The 24,172-nt window shown below is 37.8% G+C and overlaps 1 protein-coding gene across 3 annotated transcripts in view; it reads left to right on the top strand.

Annotated features, from left to right (window-relative positions):
* Vcan (versican) overlaps positions 1 to 24,172 on the top strand; it is a 97,136-nt gene that overhangs the window by 5,663 nt on the left and 67,301 nt on the right. For all 3 annotated transcript variants that reach the window (XM_031360395.1, XM_031360393.1, XM_031360394.1), the window contains exons 2-5: positions 5,430 to 5,505; positions 11,004 to 11,378; positions 14,612 to 14,786; positions 14,864 to 14,991. In XM_031360395.1, coding sequence (XP_031216255.1) covers positions 5,436 to 5,505; positions 11,004 to 11,378; positions 14,612 to 14,786; positions 14,864 to 14,991 — 748 coding nt within the window. In that variant the 5' untranslated portion in view covers positions 5,430 to 5,435. The remainder of the gene's footprint in view (positions 1 to 5,429; positions 5,506 to 11,003; positions 11,379 to 14,611; positions 14,787 to 14,863; positions 14,992 to 24,172) is intronic.

The raw sequence follows: 24,172 nt of genomic DNA, 5'->3' as shown, positions 1-24,172 counted from the left end.
GAAAAGGCTTGGAGAAATGGAAAGCTAGATACTAATGCATTATGCCTATTAAAAATATTAAATCTAGCCAAAACTGGGCAAAGTTAAAAGTTAATAGTGTTATAGAAAAATATGCTTTTTGAATCCTATGAGGAAAATTAGTTTATCTTCACTCATAGTTATAGAAAAAATAGTCATAAGAGGCTGGAGAAATGGCTCAGTGGTTCAGGACACTTGTTCTTGCAGAGGACTTTGGTTCAGTTTCCCATACCAACATGCTGAATCACAACCATCTGTAACTCAACTTTCAGGGGATCAGACGCCTTCTTTTGATCTCCTTTAACACCAGGTGTGTACACATGGTGCCTACATAAACACACACACACACACGTCCATGCAAGTAAACCACTCATATATAAAATAAAATAAATATTTTTTAAAGTTACCAAAATATTAATAATACACTTTATCATTGTTTTCATCTATCAGACAAGGAAAACAGTCTGTGAAGCATGTTGGTTGGGTTGTAGGGAACCTACGTTATAAAGTATTATGGGAATTTAAGTAAGTTTTTCTTTAGAAATAGTTTAACAAACTATTTTTTAATTTAGCAACAAATGAAGCAAAAGTGTATATATTCTTTCATCTAGATATTCTGCTTTATACATTATGTAGATGATGGTACAAATACCACTCAAGATAAATATACAAGTGTTTTTCTTGCAGGAGTGTTTTATTGATAGATTGGTTTATAGTAGGGTAGAGTCTAGCTATGTACCAAGGCGAGTTTGGGATCTTTCTAGACCCTAGGTCTCCTTGACCTTTCAGCCTTCCTGTTTCCTTTAGCCTGTACAGTGCTGGGATTATAGGTGTGACCTATTACATGTGGATTGAAGTACAATAGTAACAACTTGGAACCATCCTAAAGATGCATCCCAGGGAACAACTTGCTGAATAAACACTTCTACTCATCTCATGAAAATTATATGTGCTGATTGGGAATGTGTGGTTTAGGTGAAAGCAAAAGGCAAATGTGCAGACAGAATGTATGTAATGACATCATATAAGTACATATTCATTCTTATAAAGACAAACAGCTACTGAATGTCCTGGGCATTGTAGAATAAGAAGTAAGAAGATATTAGATGTTCTCTCTTGAGGCATCTATGTTGGCTAAAAGAGAATCATAATTTTTAAATCCGTAAGAAAATTGGTGGTGTGTGTTATAATAAAAAAAGAGAATGAAGGAGATAGAATAAGGAAACAAGAGTTCACAGGCTAGGAACAGAGTATTCAGGGGCATCACTAAAAAGCTTAACTGAGCGTTGGTTAAGGGAAACCATGTGTAGGCTGTGACGCATTCATGTGGTACAGTTACTGCTGGGAAGTCTAAACCATAAGGCATCTCTCAGAGATTCTTCTTGAAATAATGATCTACTAAGTAATGTAGTATAACATGTAATGAATACTATATCTAATTTGTAATTGAGGTATTCAAGATAACTAGTGGTTCGGAACAGCTAATTGGCAGGACGGTAGATAAAACCACTATGTCTTTGTCCTTAGGTTAGCCCTTGCTCCTCTAAGCTTCCCTGAGAAAGAGGAGGAATACTAAGTATCTGCTTAATAGAACCCTGGGAGCCTATCCCTGATATGACGTGCCTCTCTTCTCTGCAGACATTTCACAGGGATACAAGTTCTGTTGACCTTGTCTTTTGTCTCCCAGGAAACTAAACAGCTGCAGTCAGCTGGACGTTGATTGTTTGCTGACTTTTTTCTATTCCTGACTTTCCTGAAGTATATGGCTAAATATAGGGACTTTTGGCTCTCTTATCGCCTCAGTCTTTCCGTGTACAGAGATCTGTTATCGCTAACAGACCACACTTACCAGACAGTTCTTCTGCAGCAGAACAGCAATGGGGGTGGGAAGCATGCTAGAAACAAAGAGGGTCACTTTTCTCATTTAATAGGACCAAATGCAGAGAAGAAATGGTGTAGCTTAATTAAAAACATGGGTGAGGATCTCATAAAACTGAAAAAGAAAAAGGAAATGTCTGTCTACATATACTCATGATGGAACAATAAAAATACTGGTCTGAGACACCCAATATCTGGAACAGATATCTGACATATTTTATATTTACCAAAGCCATAACTAATCTTCCTTCGGTTTGAATGTAGCAAAGTTGCTGAGAGTCAGGCATGAGCAGAGGTAGAGAAGAGGCTAGCTGGATCTCCAGTGACCTCCATTACAAAAGGTCCCAAATTGGGAAGGCCCTGTGTGCTTATTGTTGGTGACTGGACAATTAGAATACAGAGCTATCACTAGATCTTCTGGTTCAGTTTCTGATGAAGTTGAAGACCTGGGACTTAGTTTTGTATTTACATTGGAGCAATTTATGCAAGCACATTTTTATAACATATCAATGCATTCAAAATATATTTCATCTCTATATTTTTAATGCACTGACTTAATTCTTTAGGTTTTATGGTAGACTCTCAGCAGGTGAGAATACTTACTGTAGAGATGAAAACATACTTTTCTCTTTATTTTAGAAAAAATAAAAATACATTTATAAGGATTAAGCATGGTATCTAGAGAGTTGGGCTTTTGAGAATTTGTCCTGGGTAGCAAATGAGAATGAAGACAATATATTCCAGAGTCAGGGTCACACCATTTTTCTTTGGTATTGTAATATTTGACTGTCTGAATATTGACAAATGTCCAATATTATTATTATCCAATATTTATATTTAAATAGACTGTTACATATATATTCTAAATCCCAGTTAGCCCTATAGATATACTAACATTCATAATGATTTACTGATCTTTCAAAGTGGAAGTATTGATCATGCATTTGGTTTGCTAACTGTCGCAAGGAGTATTGAACCTAGCACCACAAAATATTGTGGGATTAGTAAGTAGCTTTGTCTTCTAGACACCTACTCTTTTTATAATGGGTATAAAGCATATTTTATTATATTTATTTATTGCTTATGGTTGAAGTCAAAAGACAACTTAAGAAAGTAGTTCTTTCCTACCAACTAGTTCCTAGGGATCAAACTCAGGTCATCAGGCTTGAAGCAAGTGCCTTTCCCCACTAAGCCATTTCTATGGCCAGTGAAACACATTTTAAAGTAATCATTAAAAGCAAAAATAAGTTATATACTGCTATTATTAGATGTAACCCAAAGAATGATATAGGGCTTCAAATGCTTTTATTATTAGTGATCTGAAGCAAGAATTCGAGACTATATAGGAAGACTGAGTCACTAATTTTTATTATAACCACCAATTAGTGACTATTTTAGATATGCATGTGCATATTTCATGTGCATTATCTTCAGGACTATAAATTGTTTCTACAATGCTTATTTATTTTAATCCTTAAATGACTAGAGAAACAAATTTTAGGGAGGCATATCCATTTACTTATAGTCTGAGACCTTAAGTAGAAAATTCAGAATTTGAATTCCAACCTGTTAAACAGTGTAGTCTAGACATTAAAAAAATGAAAAAGAAAAAATTTTTCCTTAAAGAAACAAAGAATGTGTTATTTAAAAGTATGATTAAAGAAAGTTTTTCTATCTGAATTAAATTAATATTCAAGGGTTAATCATATTTAATATGATTTTATGACCTAAATATTCATCTTGCCTATGAAATTAATGTCTTATTTCTATGTTGTCATGACATTAAGAGATAGGTACAGTCACAGACCTATAAGCCACAGCCTATTGTTGTATCACTTTATAAGAAATCTAGAAATGTTATGAGTTTCCCAGTTAGTGGTTAATGCAGTCTAGTGGCATGCTATTGTGATTACGTGATGAGTCCATTTAGATGCCAAGGTTAATTAAGAATCCTTAGTACATTTTCCTCTCTGAATTATCAGTTGACCCACGGATGGAGAGGGTGAAATACAAGGTATATTAAGTTTAAAATGTCATTTTAGGAAATACTTCAAATTATAGTATTCTATAGTTTGCTTGAGTATGGTTGTAGCATGTTTTTGAGATTTATAAAGCAAGACCAAATGCATAATATTATTAAAGAAAAATGAGTAGTTGTCATAGGGTATTAAATTTTATTTGAGCACAAACTGGACTTGTATTCTTTCAACATTTACTTATTCCAGTCCAGGTTTCCAAGGTAATACAGAATTTGTTTTCTAAGGAAGGCAAAGGGAGTTCTTTAGAGTACCAGCTTATGTATGAGCCAGTGAAGATATCTTTGGCTATAACTAAACATTCTTGAATTTATTCAGACCATAATTTGCCCATGAATTTGCTTTCAAGACTATAACAAAAAACCTAGACAATCAACTTATATTTAGAGAGATTTCTTTGGCTGTACCATTCTGGAGGTTGAAGTGCATGATTGATTGGCCTTGTTTAAGGGCCTGTGGCCAGGTAGCATGTCATGCCTGGGAACATGTGGTGGAATGTGCTGCTCATGGGAAGCCAGTGGGAAGCCAAACACAGAGAGGAAGAGATCTGCATCCCACATTCCCTTTGAGAACATATCATTGACAACTCAAGAATTCCCATTAGGCACCATCTCTGTAAGTTTCTCCAACTACAGGGAAGCCAAGTTGAGGCCCTAACCTTCAAAGCCTGTGTCTTTGAGAGACATTTAAATCCAATCAGTAACAACTCTGCCCCAGGCCTGGCACTTATCCTTACTAGGCTAGTTTCTACAAATCTAGACTTGAAAGGTCCCATTTTGTGACTCAGATGGTTAAATGTCTTTCCCAAAGCACACAGCAAATTAGGAGCCAAGCCAAGGTCAGTGTTTCTTGACTTTCAGTGTGAGTATCTTCTTTCACTGTCTACTCTTGAGACTTAAAAGCTGTTGAGAGCTTTAAAACTGGTCACTTTGTAATTAGCAGCTCTTTAGGATACGTTTATTTTGTTTGTTCAGCCAGTGAGACAGTCAGTGGTGTCTGTGCTTCTGCATCAACAACCTTCTGAAGGCCCGAATCTTGCTGCAGCTGACATCTACCAGAGCCACCGACAGTTCCTTCTCACCTCAAACCTCACATGAAGCTGGTGCTCTCAGCATCTCTTTTGCATCAGCTTCATCGTTCTCTTATTCTGTTGTATTCAGATTCCTGTTTCTACTTAGATTTTGAGGGTGCTATCACCTCACCTTATTTACACAGGCTAGGATCCCTAATGTTCTTTCTATGGCCTGCCTAGCCGTGGCCACCATGTGTAATATGTCTCCATGCTGAGGCTTGGAACTATTTTGGAAACGTGTCCCTCAAGTTGTGATTCAAATTAATAATTAGAACGTTTGTGATATCTTCTATTACAAGCCTCCTGTGTTTACAACCAGCAGAGGACTGCCTCTTTTATTGCGCCCAGTTCCTTATTGACATGTGATTTATGGCCTGCCTGCACCATAAATGCTTGTGGTATACTTTGTTTTTCTTTATTTCCAGGACAAGATGTTGATAAATATGAAAGGCATCTTATGGATGTGCTCTACCTTATTATTAACCCATGCACTACATAAAGGTGAGTAACTCTTTTTTTAAAAATTGATATGTGAAAGAAGACTGTGGAATGGAATTATAATATGGGATCACTATATTGAAGAATCATTTTTAAAAGTCTACTCATTGCTAAAGATTATTACGTAAAATATTATCAGTGAATGGAATGTATTTCAATAAATCAATCAGATAAAAATAACAAACTCGTGTAAAGTGACTCTTTCAGTAACTTCATAGGTTACTAATTATTATTACTGATTTTGAGATAGGGTTTCACTATGTACTCTAGGTAGCCTCAACTCATGAGTGTCCTGCCCCAGCCTTATAAATGCTGTGATAACTAATATTAACTAGCATGCCTGGTCCCCAAGTTGAACTGTGTAGCAAGATTCTTTTAAAGCATTTAGAATACTTAACATTCTAATTACTTCTGTACTATGTTTTTCAAGTAAAATTAAATCACGAGAAGTCTAGAATTCTAAGGTAGGAACATTAAAAACTGTTGTCGGCAAGTATTCATAACATCTCTGTTTTTGTTCACAGAGAAATGTCTGGTAAGTAAGTACACATGTACCATCTCTCTTAGTTGTACCTTTTATACCTATTTAGTGAGGAGACTATAACTCTTACTGTCGTTTTCAGTGTATTCAAGGAGACACAATAAAGAACTTGAAGAGTCTATGTCAAGCTTCACTGATCTGCTCCTGCTTCAGGTTCTCTGCATGAGTACCTTCCACGTCTCCTACACACACATGCTCCAGACTTCCTAAAACAATTTATGCATTCACAAAATCTTTTCTTTTCTCTTTCCTCATATGTGCTTCTTTTGCTTAGCACTTCCTCTGTGGTTCTCTTTAGTTATACTTTAATTAATTCTTGAGGTCTGAAGGTTTAAGCACCTCGACACCTGTTCACCTATCCACCCATCCACCCATTTGTACACCCTTCCATTCTCTAACAATATTCTTGAATGCATTATCTATGCCAAGTATTATTCTAGGAGTCTGGGGATTTATCAGCAGATAACTCATATATTGTTTTTCTTGTCCTGAAACTTAAAATATATGCAAACAGGAAATAAGTGAACAAATAATCATGATGATGATAATATAGCAGAATGACCTCCCAGAGAATGGCTTCAGTAGACCAAAGCAGGCCAGGTCTCTGTGAGAAAGTAACATGCAAGCTGAAATAACAACGCAGAGTCGCTGGCCTCCTAAGATCTGACCTTAAGTTAAAAAGATAGACTGGTGTGAGCAACAGGAAGATCACGGACAGAAGTGATCAAAAGAAAAGTAGAAGATATTGTCAGAGAGATAAGCAGAGGTCAGCTTATATAAATAGTAGCAGCACTAGTCACGTAGACAGGATTCACTGGGAGCTGGAAGCTATTTTAAGTGCTTAACGTTGGTTAACCAAAACATCCATTACCCACATGCTATAAGGTGCTGAGAAGAATAATTCCTTTCTACATCCAGTAGGCGTTGGAGGGAGGGGATGAAAAGGGCAAGCCGTGTAGAATCACCATCACCATCGTCTATACTGCTCGACTATCTGGGACTGTACAGACCAGATTTTATTCTGTGTGCAATACTGAGGAATTGATTTGGATGATCATTGTGGCAACCTGGGCTTGGAACTTGTAACTTACTTCAGGTAGTGGCCTGAGGATGGGGAGTCTAGACTCCACTATCAGTTAATACCTCCGAAACTGTCTTATTAGAAGTTTCTGAAGCTTCTGAGAAGTACGTAAAAAGAACAGAGAGGAAAGATGAACAGTGCCCAGGGAAGGCAGATGTAGAGAAGGACTGGGGAAAGCTTTGGTGGCTAATAATGGAAGAGGACACAGTGAACACCACAGCAAGACATCCCTCATTTGAAATACTCAGGTAGTGAGAAGAAAACAATGTTGTGGTGTATCTTAGAATTAAAAAAAAAAAACACCACTAGCAGCTAACAATATCATGCAATTACTATATTGAGACTCCATTCTTTATAAAATACACAAGCAACTTTTAGCTAACTTGGGTGATATTTAGTTCTTTCCTATGAGAGGCGGAAGCAGAACATAAAAATATTTCAGATCTGCCCAAAACAAACACATTGACACAGGCAGCAGCATCTGAGATGGTGCCTGGCTTTCTCTCATCTTTCTGGGAGGCCAGAGGATTCTAAAGTTCAGTGGCTCACATTAAGCAACACCATGTCATACTGATTTGTTGGCTTTAACACATGAAGAAAGCTTTGTTTTATCAGTTCCTATTGTATTAGAAACCATCTTAATGATTGATAATTCATCCACTTATTTTAATATTGCTATAATAATATGAACTAGAGTATGGAGTCATGAGTTTAGAAATCAAGCAAGAGCAAATAAGCCCCCACATTCTCAATCTGATATTTGTCTGATGCCCTCTTTCTGTCTCTGCACAGATGGAGTTTACATCATTCTTACTGTGCAGAGTCTATGCACAGAATGAGTAGCAATGGACCATTCATTATATGTTTCTCCCCTACTCTACTCACTTAGACCACAAATCATCTGTGAGAACAGTGAACATTTTTTTGTTAAGATACATTTCTTATTAGATTCAGACAAGTTTCTGCAAGTAGCAGTTCTTTTTTTTAAATGTGCATACTTTATCTACATTATACTTCAGATGACTGAATTAACTCTTAAAATATTCAGATGTAGTTAACTTAGTTCTTGTATCCCAATGAATTAAGACTCAATTCTTAATACCCAAAAGCTTTTATATGTCTTTTTGTTAATCTTATTTTGAAGAGTGGATTGCATTGTAAGTTTATATTCATGTTAGAGCAAAGGTTTAAGATTTGTGTGTTTAGGAATAGCCAGAACAGTGCAAAGCTCTTATGAAATGGCCTTTTGCCCCAATGTGCCCTTCAGGAGAGCAATAGTGCTTAAGCCATGTTCCATGTTCCAGTTACTTCTCTACTTCATAGATTTTCCTCAATCCTATGTATTTCCATATGCATTTGTAACAGTGAAAACAATTGGAATTTAGCAATAGCCATTAAAAAAGAATAGATCACATATCCTACACTATTATAAAATTGTTTTCTACTAAAAAATTTGCAATATTTGTGGTAATGTTACTATATTTTATTTTTGTTAAATGGTTCTTTAGGAAAGGACATGCGAACTCCTAGAACATGTAATAAGTATAAATTAGATTTTTACACATAAAATCCACAAGTCTTAGAATCCACCCCCTCTTGATAGATAGATCAATAAAGTAAACAAAGCAGAAATTTTGATGTCCCTTAGCTGAGTCTGAACTAAAGGGATGTGAACCAGGAGGGGCCATTTTTAACATGTTCCCTGCAGGCTTTTTTGGATGAATGAAAGAGATCATGAAAATAATGAAAGGTCTCAGTTCTGGCAGTGACTCAAGAAGGTGTCTAGAGAACAAGACAAATTTAAGATGAAGACCACCTATATGAATGAATTTAGGGTCAGGCCAGGAAGTTAACAAATGCCAATGCTAAAAATTAGGTTAGGTATAATGAGATGCATGCTCTGGCTCAGGTCTGTCCCCAGCCAGGTAGGGCTTGTCCCTTCCTCTCAGGAGGCATCTTCAGCAACAAATCAGGTTCATTTCAAAGGGCGAACTTTTAAGTTATAGGCTTTATTTTCTAAGCACTGAAAATGACTTTATTGCCTCATTATTACATTGCTAAAAAAAAAATCTAAGTAGTATTTTAGCTCATTTCATTTTTAATTGTGTTAAGTATCCTATGAACAACCTCTGTATGTAGATCAATGGAATGATCTACATATAGATCCAGTCCTTGTTTTTGAATAAATGAGGTGTTTCTATCACAAATATACTAGACATAATATTGTTTTGATCACATTGTTGGGAGGAGGAGACAGAGCCTCCTATGCAGACCCAGCTAGCCTGGAATTTTCGATGTAGAGCAGGCTGATCTCCAGATAATGGGGATTCCCTACCCAGATGCCTCAAGTCCTAGGATTGCAAACATGGGGCACTATGCCCACTTTAGGCCTACCATCTGTCTTTGGCAGTGGAATTTATTTTCTTTCTTTCTTTCTTTTCTGATTAAAAAGAATAATATCTTCTTGAAATTTTGAAAATGACCTAACTGACTAATAAGGGTTCAATGAGTTTCATTGTTGTGGATGCATGTTTACATGGAGAGATATATGTCTTAGACCACTAGCACAGTGTTAGAAAAACATCTTTAGTTAAAAGTCACAGAGTCACTTGATATGGATGTAACTCTTAACTTTTGGCCACCATTTCATGAAGTGTGCATTGTATGTGCAAGAATAAGCATTTCTATCATTTCTTACCCCTACTTTAGCCTAGCTAGTGGAGTCTGGAAAGTGGTAGGAGGCCTGGGGTGAGGGGGATGGATTCCAGGAAGGGTGAAAGGATATTTTCTTTTGCATGCAGTGGTGTTAAATTGTAACCAGTGTACACTTTGTCATTAAATGTTTAAGAGCTTAAACAGAAATGAGTACGTTGGGAGGGTTAGGTGAACAGAAGCAGGCTTTCCGGCCAGGGGATAATGAAAGGCAGTGTTTCTCTGCAAAGTGATTGCAGCTGGAGATGTCATTATAATGAAGCCTTTGCTTGAAACAAAGGCCCAAGGAGGGCTCTTCAAACAGTAGACATGCCCCCACTCCAGTCTCATGAAGGGCTGTTTGAAATTCTTCTTTTAATTTTATTTTTATTTTCTCTAAGGTAATGTGGTAGTTACCTTTAATGATTTTCATCTCTGACCTGTTGGTGTAACAAGTTCAGGCTGGCCTTGGGAATTTGCCTGCCTCACTTGCTGGACCAGAAGAGGGCTCTTGCAGAATGAGCCCTGCTCTTTCTCTAGTCCTCTCCAGTAGTGTTTAAAATTCTATCTCCCTCTTCATATGCTATTTTTTAAATTATATTTTTCTAAAGTAATGTTTATGGCAGTTACCTTAAATGAATTTTTTGTCTTATCAATAAATATAAGTTTTTACCTTTCAACTGCTTTTCCTAACACTAGTCTAGATTTTTTGTTTGTTTTTGAGAGAAAGGAGAAAGGGGAGATGGACAGAAGGAGGTAAGGATAGGGGTAGGGGCAGTTTTCATCCATTAATTCTAGGCTAGAACTTAAAGCAACCCTCTTGGCTCATTCTCCCAAGTACTAGGACTATCAGCACGAGCACCCATCAACCCAGCTTTGTCTAACCTTTCAAACTGTGGTTCCGACTCTAGCCTGCCCAGTTCTTTCTGCCCTTAATTTTCTGCTTTTCCCTGCCTTATTTTTATCTTTATTTTATGTTAAATACCAAAAGTGACAAATGATTTCAAATGAGCTGTGCATTTCAGGGTACAAGAATGAACATCATTAATCCCTCTTTGTTATGAAGCATTCTTTCATACACTCAGGCTGTAATGAAAGCTCTGTAACATGTTCCAATCCATTCTCACATTCAGCAGACTCAGACCAGTTTTTTGGGAATATTAATCTGATATTTTGTTTTTCCTCCAGCCAAAATGGAAACAAGCCCACCTGTTAAAGGCTCTCTGTCTGGAAAAGTGGTCCTACCTTGTCATTTTTCGACCTTGCCTACCTTACCACCCAATTACAACACAAGTGAATTTCTCAGAATCAAATGGTCTAAGATGGAAGTGGACAAAAATGGAAAAGATATAAAGGAGACTACTGTCCTGGTGGCCCAAAATGGGAATATCAAGATTGGTCAGGACTACAAGGGGCGAGTGTCAGTGCCTACACATCCTGATGATGTTGGCGATGCCTCACTTACCATGGTCAAACTCCGTGCTAGTGACGCAGGCGTCTATCGCTGTGATGTCATGTATGGGATTGAAGACACTCAAGACACCATGTCACTGGCTGTGGATGGTAAGTCTTTCAGATCTGTAAGAAAGGCAGCAAGAAACCCAAGTCAGAAGTGTGGGCCAGTACTCGAGGATATCTCTTGATCCCGATATGAACACGTGGAAAACACAAGAGGCTCTGCTTTTCACTGTAAACAAACTTAGTCTTTCAGGACAGGTAGCTTTTTTTAAAGCAGCTTCATTGATTGATGGAGTGCAGTAAAGCACAATATAATGGAGATAATGAAAACCTCAAGACATGATACATAGTTTTAAAATCATTATTTTAGTGCTCAGACCAGCCAGTGATTGCATTTGAATACTATAAATGCTAGTTGGGGCTTACAGTTACAATGGGTTAGAGTCTTTGACCATCATCATGGGGAGGAGCTCATGGCAACAAACCATCAGACGTGGTGCCGAACAAGAGAGCTAACTGGTTTAGGTGAGTGATTGGTTGTGAGGATCTAACCAGCCAGGAACAGCCAGTAGTGAACTGACCATTAGTATAAGTAATAGTTACTTTGCATTATCAAAGTAAAGGCTGAGCTAGAGCTAGCTGGAGAGCTAACTGGGAATGGTGTGTGCGTGTTTTTTTTTTTTTAATCGAAGTCCATGCCTGATAACACACCACCTCCAAGAGGGCCACATTTCCTAGTCCTTCTCAAATAGTTCCATCAACTGGGCACCAAGTATTCAAAGATATGAACCTCTAGGGTACATTCTCATTCACACTACCACATATGAATACACACACGTATATAGATATAGAACTTTCCCCTTTTTGTTTTAATTCTCATCATGTGATCTTTGGGGCTTCTGAAGGTCAAACCCAAGATCATGCACATGGTAGGCAAATGCTCTATTGCTGAACTATAAGCTCAACCTTCCTACTGTGGTTATCAATGAGCACTGGTAAGTTGGCTCGGCATAAAGATACTTGCTGCCAAGCCTGAAAAGCTCAGTAGGATTCCTGAAACTCATGTGGCACCCACATGCATTTACCCATGACTGTGCAGTCACACAGACACACAAAATAAATATAAAAAACAAAACAAAACAAAACAACAACAACAAAAGCCATTTGAGTTAAATTTTAAGAAGTACCACTTAAAAGCTACATTGTAAAACTAACAATGATTTATATCATAATGTCTTACAAAGTCAATCAATATTTGAATTTTCAGTTGGTTCAGATCAAGAAACCATAGTAAAACAAAAGGTACGTTAACACTTAGTTGCTGTCCGTTAAATTTTGTAATGACACATTTTACCTCCATCCTCCTTTTAATGGCGGTTTATATGTCACTTGAGCTTAAGTTGGAAGACAAAGCAAAGAAAAATTGCTTTAATTGGGTGCACACATAATGCCGCAGCTCTTGGAAGTGGAATGTGTTGGCAAGTTATTAAGCAAAAGTATAATACCCAGACATGATGGAACAGATTTTCCTCTGACTCTCAATTTCCCTATAAAATATTTACCTTTCAGAAATACATAAAAGAGGTTTTATTAGAACCCTTTCTTGTTTAGCCAAAAGGAAATGGTTTGTATTTTAGGTGCAACAAACAAATTTGCAATAAAGGATCCCTTATCATAAAATTCATCTGTTTTCTGTTGTCCACGGAACCACTAAATCCCTGAGTTCCTCATCATTGATTTTAGTTAACCTAAGATTGTACCTTCATGCATAGATGTATATCACCCACATATACTCTCTAAGCTTCCAAGTGTTTAACAGCTTCTTACATTTTTTTTTTTTTTAATTTTCATCATTAAAGACTTAGCAATGGATTTGCCTTTTGCTGCCTGGAACAGTGAAGATCCTCCTCTAATTTCCTTAGCCCCAGGATGAGCTCAGGTTATTTCAACAACTGCAAACACTCACATATGGATTGATGGCCCGGTCTTAGGCAAGGAGGCCCTCTGCTCTGTCCCTTCTCAGTACCAATACTGAGTACATGTGGAAGATTTATAGCTCCCATGACTATTTGAAACTTTAACCACAATAAACCATTTTAAAACCGTTCAGGTTTTTACTTAGAGTTTAAAAGTTATTCAATGCATACTGGACAGATGTACTCCCAGTTTTAGAGAGGTCACCTGAAGGTAGAGATTGGCACTTGTTAACATTTTGAGGCATGAATGATCAGAAAGAGGAAAAGGAAGGCTCCTTGTCAGTCAGTCCATCAATGAGTTACTGTGTGCCTCCCTTTGTGTGGGCACTAATAACGGACTCATCTGCAGCATGGCTATTCTAACTCCTCCACAGCTCTCTTGGTGTATGTCATAAACTTGTCTTGAGACAGAGACACTGAATGAGGAATAACATGAGGGAGAGTGTCTGATAGCCAGTCTCACTGTGGAAGACAGATCTGTCAACCCTAGGAAACGATTCAGAGTCAGGGAGAGTGACAGATGTCTTAGAAACCGGGATTCACTCCAAACAATAACAAAAGTGGTCTTGAGTACTGGAGTACTTGATTGATCTTTACTTATAAAATCCCCTTGCCCCTATCTATATTTTGAGATGACTTTCCTGGCATATCAGTTGGGTTCATTTTCATGAATCATGATATTTACTCCAGTTAAAAATGGAAATAGTGCATTCAAGTCCCAAGGCAGGATTAGCAATTCCACACTTTAGTTGTTCTTTCTTTGAAATTTCTTGAGACCTAAAACATAACTTCTAACTACCATTTTATAAAACACAACCAAGTGAAATTTGAGGCAAATATGCCTTGCTTCTCCCTGGGAAAGTAGGAAAGTTATTTCAGGTCTCTTTTGGGATCAAAATTGTATATTTTATCAGTTACAGCAGAGATGCTAGTCAAACAGGGAATATGGTGCATATTTGGATAGTGCATAACAATCTACCTAATATTCAGATCAATCAAATAAATAGCAGATCTACATGAGAAAGATTAAGGCTCAGAGAGTCTGACTAGTTTGTGAGTAGGGAGCAAAATGAAGATGCGATAGGCATTCTTCCACAGCTAGCCTGGTGTTTTTCTCTACCTATCATACTCTCTGGGAAAGCAAATGTCATAAGGCTGCCTGTTTTCAGAACACAGCCTGAGGAGCAGGGGGGTCTAGATATACGGTATGTTGAGGACCTTTCAATCAACCTGAGTTTCACCTAGTAAGAATAAGTAACTATGATAACTGCACTAATTGGTCTATTATTTCATTTTGAAATTCTGCTCAGTGCAGCGGGGGATTCGAGCGCTGTAACAGTCTGTGCTTTGCTATCCTTGCAGGCGTTGTGTTTCACTACAGGGCAGCGACCAGCAGATACACTCTGAACTTTGCTGCTGCTCAGCAGGCTTGTTTGGATATCGGGGCGGTCATAGCAACCCCAGAGCAGCTGTTTGCTGCCTATGAGGATGGATTTGAGCAGTGTGATGCAGGGTGGCTGTCTGATCAAACTGTCAGGTGAGGCCTGCCGCCAAAAGCTTTTAAGTATTAATCTGCCAGTGAGAGTGCCGCTTACCAGTTTTCTGCCTCCACAGATATCCCATACGGGCTCCCCGAGAGGGCTGTTACGGAGATATGATGGGGAAGGAAGGGGTCCGGACCTATGGATTCCGCTCTCCCCAGGAAACCTATGACGTGTATTGCTATGTGGATCATCTGGACGGTAAGACATTTGACATTTTATAGCAATGGTTCTCAGCTTTCCTCATACTTTGACCCTTTAGGATAATTTCTCTTGTTGTGGTAACTCCCATCTATACAATTATTTTTGTTGCTTCTTCATAACTGTAGTTCTGCTACTGTTATGAATTGTAATGTAGATATCGGTGCTTTATGATCGTACTAGGTGACCACTGTGAAAGGATCTGTTCGACTCCCACAAGGGTCGTTACGCATGTATTGAGAACCACTGTTCTATAGCTTTATTTGAATTTTTAAAACTGAGAGAAAACTAGAAGCAAGCTCATAGAACAAGTCCCGGGCTTATTTACATTCCACACAGCAACATTTTCTTTCCATGACTGTATGATTTTGTGGTAAAATAAGCCAAAATTACAGTGGAAAGGAAAGGAGGGGCGTGTAAATGGTTATGCAGGATAGAAATATCTCCGTCAATGGCAGGTTCTTCACAGTCATGCTGCCCTTTTAGAACATTCAGAATAGAAAGCTGTAAGGGTGGCACCTATTCTAGTGAGAGCCAGGTAGAAACTCTGCTGTGGCAAACCACAGGTGAATCCAAGTGCAGATAAACACCCCTTCCCCCAACCAAGAAAAGCAGGATGAACTGGCGAAAAAGGTGGCATCTCAGGACAGCCATTTATCCAACCAATCTACACAATCAAAATGACATAAAAACACATACTGCTGTAGAAAGTTAGTCTGCTATCCACCAGTGACATTAGAGCCAGTTGACTTATGCTTTTTTTGATTTTGCGTTTTAACGGATGAGTGCTCTGTTGAATGCACACCTGCATGCCAGAAGAGGGCATCAGATCCCTTTATAGATGAGTGTGAGTCACCATGTGCTTGCTGGGAATAGAACTGGAAGAGCAGCAGCCCGTGTTCTAAATCACTGAGCCATCTCACCAGCCCCGAAGTCAGTTTACATAAAGCCTTTTCTCTTTAAGATGTTACAGCCTAATTAATTCTTGTTGTGCTATTTCTCTGCCAGAGTAAAGAGTGTTTGAGTTCAAACTGAGAGTATCTAAAAGGTTGCAGGTGGTTTGACTACAAAAGGCAGACAGGATGATTCTCACCACTCTAAAGGAATGGGACCAGGGAGAATGGAGCCGATCACTGAGACGAATTAAAGTCTCATGAAATAGCAAACTTAATTCAGAGCATCAGACAATTTATACTCTGAGCGTTAAGAGGAGTCACACAAGTAAAGGGTACAACCACAATGGCAAGCACAATGACCACGCCTCAGGCAGAAAACAAAACCAAACCAAAACACTCCATGTTTTTCTACAGAGGCACATGAACAAATAACAATAGACAGTTGTAATGAAAAATCTGAAGGGAACTGACTCCTGTCGGTTATACCTGGGAAGAGAACAAAAACACATTCCAAGAATGATTTCATGGTTTTGAAGAAACTGAGGTTCTAAAACCATTGTCTTGTTTTCTTGGTGTTTTATCACAAGCACTCAGAATTCACAAAGGACTTGATTCTTGGTCAGTGTTCCAAACAGAGTGGACGTTTCTATGACTTTTGAAATGGATTTTCATTTATTATAACAGGAATCTTATAAGCCCAAGTAAATAGATGTATACACTACTAAATTGACTCATTCGTGTAATTTTGACTTGGTACACACTGTTTTATGTGTAAAATAAGGTTAGATGAGATAGTCCCTTCTAGCATTAAAATTTTGTGGTTGTTGTTGGGTGGTTCTCTTTGTTTTGTTGTTGTTTTGAGTCTGGCTGTGTTGGCCAGGCAACCCTCATACTCCTGGACTCAAAAGACTCTGCTGTTTGACCTCAAAAGCCTCTGCTGTCTGGCCTCTCACTGAGCTGGGGCTCAGGTATATACCGCTTGGTCAGGCTTTAATTCTCCAGCTCCTTTCTCTGAATGGGTGGTTATAAGATGTGAGAGCTAGGTTATAGGCAGCCCACATTTTCCCTATGCATTCATTAAATGTGCCTCAAAGCATACTTTACCATTCTTGTCACAATCATTTCATACCAGTGTGTTTTCTAAGGAAGAAATTCCAGTGGCAACAGCTCCTGGTTTTGTATATAGGTAAAGGGGGGCACAGATAATAGCCAAGCTACTATTAATGCATATAAAACACAACCTTTCTCTTCCCCTTAACTGCTTAAAATATCTTTAAAATAATTTTTAATAACAGCTTTTCTTAATTGGGAATGTTTTATTGGAAGGCTTGGTGATGATAAGTAAATTTCCTATTAGTAAGGTAGAAATTTGCATCATGGTTGTAGCTTAGAATAAGACCTCTCAGAACTGTAATGCATATATCAGGGCTATATCAGACGTAGAGGTATTTTATACAAGGTATTTGTGAGAGAGCTTTATCAAATCCTAATGATATGTGGAACATTCATGCACAAATCTTAAGTCAGATTTCTTGATGGGAAGTCTGACTTGGGTACTCAAGGATCCATCTGTTTGTCTACTTTTTAGAGTCCCTTAAAGGGGCTGCCTGAGTCCTGCTTTCTAAGGCTGTAGACTTTTTGAAAGCCTGGATGGAGAAGTCTGCCAGGGATCTCTTAGCCACATTGTACCAGTTGGGAGCTGGCTCTTACCATTTGCACAGGGTCACTTCAGCTTTCAGGAATCAATTCTGTCAGAGAGTAGCTCTGGACATGTGTATGACTCTCACCATGAAGAAGGATTTATTAGTTGTCATCTCCTCCTCCTCCCCTCCTCCTCTTTCTTTTCCTTGTTTTTCCTTTAAAAATCAGGCTGTGTAGCCTGGACTGGTCTTAAACTCATAGTCTTTCTGCCTTAGCCTCCCCAGTGTTGGTCTTATAGGCATAGATTTGCTATTCTTAATAGGAGTGGAAAGTTGATGACAGAAAATTACATTTTTTGATTGTTTCACTAATAAAATTTATTTGAAAGTGAGCTAGGATTCTCATTAAAATATATCTATTGTTGTATTTATGGATCTAATAATTCCTACCTATATTTCATTGTAGTCAGGGAAGACAAATATATGAGAAATAGGGGAGGGAGTTAGAATTGAAGATCTTGACACAAATTTTTATTTAAATTTAGTTATTTAAGCTGACAGATATTACATATCTTGATTTAGAATGTCATATTATACTGACATTATTCTTAAAATAACTAATTAGATTATAAGTCAGTTTTTTTCATTTTCTAAAGTGGTTTTTGTAGCACAGCTTAGCATATAAATATAGTATTTTAAAGAAAATCGAGTTGAGAAACTATAAAGGGCATATATGTTTGCTATATCAACATTAGCTTGTGTTATTAGGAATCTTCTAAACCTTATGATGCTTTGTTTTGTTGGATATAACTTAGGGTCAGAATACTGTTATTAGAGATTGTGAACTAGGGATTGAAATAGGAAAACAGAAGTTAAGATTGATGAAATAATCATTATTATATGTAATTTCTGTTTTCCTACCAACTAAATTTGGAAGATGTTAAGATGCCCTTAGAACAGAGCTAAAATGGCGGAATGATTTAAAAAAATTAGATAAAAATTGAGACCCCCCAGATGAGCTGGATTTGTGATGAAGTTACATCCCAATAACATTACTATAAATTGAACATGCATTTAATATGTAACCTACAAGGCATTATCACAATTTTACAATATAATCATTGATACAATTTCATGTATCATTCAGCACTGCTGTACTCACCTATTGGTGCTAATTCATATATATATGTATATATATGTGTGTATATATATACATATATATACATGTGTATACACGCATAATATATACACACATATATATATGATGTGTGTATATATGTGTGTATATATACATATACATGTATATATGTGTGTGTGTATATATATATATATATATATATATATATGTCATCAATTACAGCTTAGTACAAGTGAGAAATTTGAAAAGCACATATGTACCTTTTTAGTGTCTCTACTTCCAAATGAGAAACACTGGCAGCCTAGTGCTGGCCCTGGGATCTGAGCAATAGGAATGCTTTTCTGACAGCACAGAGCCTTCCTGTCACTGTTTACAAAGACTGATTTGTATGCAGGTTGTACGATCCAGGCTTAGGGAACTGACACACGATGATAGTATCTATACATAGTGGCCTTTTAAGGAGTTAGAGAACAGTGTATGTGAGAGGCTAGTCCAGACATGGACAATTAGTTGTCTTATGACTCAGATGATAATGAATATTCACTTTAAACTTAGAATTGTATATATGAGAGTAAGCATGTATTTTAGTCAAACATGATAGAGAAACATTAAAAAGGGAAATTATTTGAAAAATTTTAAGTCAGTATTTTGAAGCTAATGATTATGCTGAATTTCTGTTAATACTTTATGATCTGGCATATTTGGCAACTGGTTTTTGACTCATAAGGTATTTAAATACTCATCTTCTCTGGTTACTTTCAAATTATTCATTTTAGTTATTGATAAGCTGCTCACATGTAATTTCACCTAAACAAGGATATATATGTATATATGTATATACACATATATCTGTATATATGGTTATGTATGCATGTATATACATGTACACATATATTACATGCATATATATGCATTTATATATATGCATGTATATATATGCATGTGTATATGTATGTATGTGTGTATTATATATATATAATATATATATATATATATTTCATAGTGAAACTAAAAGCAAGAGTATGGATTTTGCTAGTTTATGGAACTGATATTCACAACCTATAGTTCAGTACAACAGGACCATGAGCACATGTGAACAAAAGAAACAGCATCTGATGCCACCCACCCTGCAATTCTCTGGTTCAGGAAACCCGGGAATGCCTCAGCTTTGATCACTGAGAGCAGCAGTCAGCTTGAGTAACCCAGGCTTGCTCTGGACTTTGGCTTTTTAGCAATTCTGCTGTGTGTCTCTTGGGAGGAAGCTTTAGTGTTTGGACACCATGGACAATTTTTTATGCTTTAATGTGTTTCCCCACTGCTGTGTTTCTTCTGAATGTGTCACTACTCAGGCTGCCAAAAGTATCCTTTTTCATCAGACACTCAGAAGCATGGAGAAAGCAGGCGTGGTCTGCTTTCAAGGGAGATTTGCAGTAGCTACTGTGAAACTAAAGCAATCCTTAATAATTATGATGATGTTAAGTCCTACTTAAGTTCTAGTTCTAGTTTGTATATTGTCACCAGATATTAAAATATAAACAAAAATTCCTTCAAGCTCTTTTTTCCTTCTCTCCCTCACTCTTTCCTTCCTTCCTTCCTTCCTTCCTTCCTTCCTTCCTTCCTTCCTTCCTTCCTTTCTTTGCCATCTGACAACCTCTAGAACTGACCTACCTTACCCCTCCCTTTTTTCCTTCCTTTTCTTCTTTCCTTCCCTTCCTTCCTTCCTTCCTTCCTTCCTTCCTTTTTGTTTTTTTTCCCCCTTGGGGACAGGGTTCCTTTGTGTAGCTCTGGCTAATCTGGAACTCATTTTGTAGATGAGGCTGACCTTGAACTAACAGATATTTGCCTGCCTCTGTTTCTGCCCCTGCCTCCTGACTTCTGAGATTAAAAGCTTTAACCATCATTGCCTGGCCTTCTAGACTAGTGTTTATCTACCTTCCTACTGTTGCAACCCATTAACACAATTCTTTATGTTGTGGTGACCCATAACCATAAAATTATTTTCATTACTACTTTATAACTAACTTTTATACAGTTATTAATCATATGGCAATACCTGATATGCAGGATATCTGATCTGAGGCCCTCCCCATGAAAGGGTGGCTCTACCTTGAAATGGGGCATGACCCACAGTCTGAAAACCACTGTTGTAGACAATTTCTGGAGAGGTAATCAAAATAGGAGTAAGCTAAAGCTTGAAGCAATTAGCTTGAAAATGTGTGATAATATGACATAGTATAGTGTTTATATGTTTTCTATCCAAGTAGGCAAATTATCTTGCAAGTAAAATCCTCTGTTCTGCATTATATTTTATGTGTGCACTAATATGAGTGTGTATGTATAAACCTTAAAAAAATCCTCTGTTTTGATGAGGCCAGCTGCTAGAACTTTACAGTGGAGTTCTTGTCAAACAATAAGAGGTGACTAAAGAAAATACTACAGTTATGTGTTACAGGATTTGTTTGGGTTTGATACGAGCAAGGACAATGTTTGGGCTAAGATGTTGTGATGGAGGAAGGCTTACAACATTGATTTTGGAGTAGAGTTAATGTAAATGTTTTTTCTTTCCATTTTCTTATTATTCCAAAATAACAATTACCATCACAGAGGGTGAGTTACTACATATTATCGTGTTGAATGAATTTTTTCTATCCCTACCTCAAAAGAAGTTCAATCAATCTAGTAAACGATTCCATTTTCATCCAAGTGGCATGATATCCAACAGTGATTCTTTTCAATGTGTTTAAGTATTCACAACGTTGGGGCTGAAGAGATAGACAGCTTAGTGGTTAAGAACACTTGCTGTTCTTGCAGAGGTCCAGATTGGTTCCCACAGCTCACATTGCCTAGCTCACAAAAATTGAGGCTCCAGTTTTAGGGAGTTTGACAACTATTTCTGGAGGTCAAGGGAATAGGCATGCATATAAGCATACACACAGAGAGACACACATACATGCAAGTAAATAAAAGGAAAGTAAACACAACACATTAGTAAATGCAATTAAACCTTTGCAAGGTTGAAAAAGTCCTTACATATAGAAATTAAGCAGTCTTTGGATCACAGAAGTTCAACTAATAAAATCGCTCTTCTATGGATATCACAGATGTGGAGGGAAGTAGTATCCTTCATGTGAGTTGTATCACTGATGCAAGGTTTCATTTCATGATACTTCTTACATGAAAAATTTAGTAAGTAACTTTGTTGGTGAATAAAAATGGCATTCCCCTTTATAACCATTGGCAATAAGGAAATCTTTATTCATTTTAATACCCAGCTGTATTTGCCATTTAAAGCTGGGTGACAGTTCTCCTGGGGCCATTGCTTCTCATTAGTAGTTTGCTCTGGCTTTTGTCTCTAGAAGCAGAGTTTTTATTAACGAGTGGAGAATCTTTGCCTCACTTTGGCTGGCAGATCACTCTTCTTAGTCAGTAGTAGTAGTAGTTTTGTTTCAGAACAGAGAGTTTAACAGTGCCTGAAGCTAAGATGCCCAGAGCAATGTCACCTGGAATAACAAACTTGTGAGTTTTACCTTTGAGGGAGAGATATGGGCATGCCCTCTTCTCTCCACATGAATCCATTTCAGGCCTAAGCCAGGTGTGATTCTGAGCTCAGTGAGGCTGCTCAAGCTGACATCTCCCTCCAATCTTTTCCATGTTGCTTTGTGCCAAGTCTATAGCTAAATACAGTGACTGTTCCTGGTAGCAACAGAATAATTTTACTTAATGTGTTGCTTGAGGAGCATGAAGAAAACAGAAACAAAAACAAAATGATTTTTTTAGGCAAGAACCAGGAATACTATTTGTTGAACATGTATCACTGAATGCACACTGTGTAACTGGTAGTGACTTTGGTGCTTATAAATCTTATAGGGTAGCTGTTGACATTGCAGGAACAGGGAGAGGGAAGGAGATTTTTGTTGATGTTGTTGTTGTTTATTTGTTTGTATGCATTTGAGGAGTTTGAGATTACCATTGTTGTTTGCCAGTCTAGGTGATTTAGTATGTAAACCTACTCTTTAGTTTTATTTTATTATTATTATTATTATTGTTATGTTTAATCTTTTTTTTATAGTCCAGTCCTGTTTACTCCCCTCCTGTTATGCTCTCCAACAGTTCCTCATCCCATTCCTCCTTATCCATCTCCTAGAGGATGTCCCAATACCACCACACACCCCACAAGGCCTCCTCATTCCCTGGGGCCTCAAGTCTCTCAAGGATTAGGTGTGTCTTCACTCATTGAGGCCAGACCAGGCGGTCCTCTACTGATTATGTGTTGGGGATCAGCTAGAATATGCTACCTTGTTGGTGGTTCAGTATCAGAGATCTCGTGAGTCTGGGTTGTTGAGACTGCTGGTCTTCCTTATAGGGTCACCCTCCTCCTCAGCTTTTTCCATACTTTCCCTAACTCAATCACAGGAGTCCCTGGCTACTGTCCATTGGTTGGGTGTAAGTATCTGCATCTGACTCTCTAAGCTGCTTGTTGGGCCTCTTGAGAGCTACCATGCTAGGCTCCTGTCTGTAAGCACACCATAGCATCAGTAATAGTGTCAGACCTTGGGGCCTCCCCTTGGGATAGATCCCAATTTGGGCCTGTCGCTGAACATCCTTTCCCTTACTCTCTCTTCCACTTTTGTCCCTGCAGTTCTTTTAGATAGGAAGAATTCTGAGTCAGAGTTTATTTATTTATTTATTTATTTATTCATTTACTTATTTATTTTTTTACGGTGGGATGGCAACCCCATTCTTCCACTTGATGCCCTGTCTTTCTACTGGAGGTGGACTCTACAAGTTCCCTCTCCCCACTGTAGGGCATTTCATCTAAATTCCCTCCCTTTGAGTCCTGAGAGTCTCTCACCCCCTAGGTCTCTGGTACATTCTAGAGGATCACCCTGCCTCCCACCTCCAGAGGTTGTATATGTTCATTCATTCTGCTGGCTTTTGGGGCTTCACTCCCAACACCTGTTCATGTTCCCCTTTTCCCCTGCCCCTTCCCCTTATCCTCTTCCACCCGGCCCCCTCCCTCCCTCTGCCCTTCTTCACCCCATGATAAATGTAATTTTCATTCTTTTTATCTATCAGTTCTTAATGGGAGTCTGCTTTGTTTCCACAGGGGCGGATTTTGAATTTATACTAAGAAAAGCTGATATGTGTATTTTGGCCATTTTTTCTTATGAATAATTTTCTTTTTCCTCATAAAACTATCATATGCTTAGACTAATGGTACCATTTGTTTTAAGCAGCTAGCTTGTTCCACCTGGCTTGGGTCTATGTTAGATCAACACTGTAAGGGTGCTGTGTCTCTGTTGTCTGATATATCATAGCATTAGTGATCACCTCCGAGGCCAGAACAGGACCCCAGCTTCTGTAACACTGGCCTGATAACTTTTTACCTTCCTCTCCATCTCATCTGTACTCCTTCCTGTTCTAATTATATTGACCTAGGTGTTCTTTAACGTTTCCTCTGATTTTAGCCATTTGTGCTCATATCTTAAAAGTACCATTTAATTTGA

This window comes from Mastomys coucha, unplaced genomic scaffold (assembly GCF_008632895.1).
Source record: "Mastomys coucha isolate ucsf_1 unplaced genomic scaffold, UCSF_Mcou_1 pScaffold8, whole genome shotgun sequence".
Classification (NCBI taxonomy): domain Eukaryota; kingdom Metazoa; phylum Chordata; class Mammalia; order Rodentia; family Muridae; genus Mastomys; species Mastomys coucha.
Note: the sequence above shows the minus strand (reverse complement) of the source record. Positions and strands in the feature narration are given on the sequence as shown.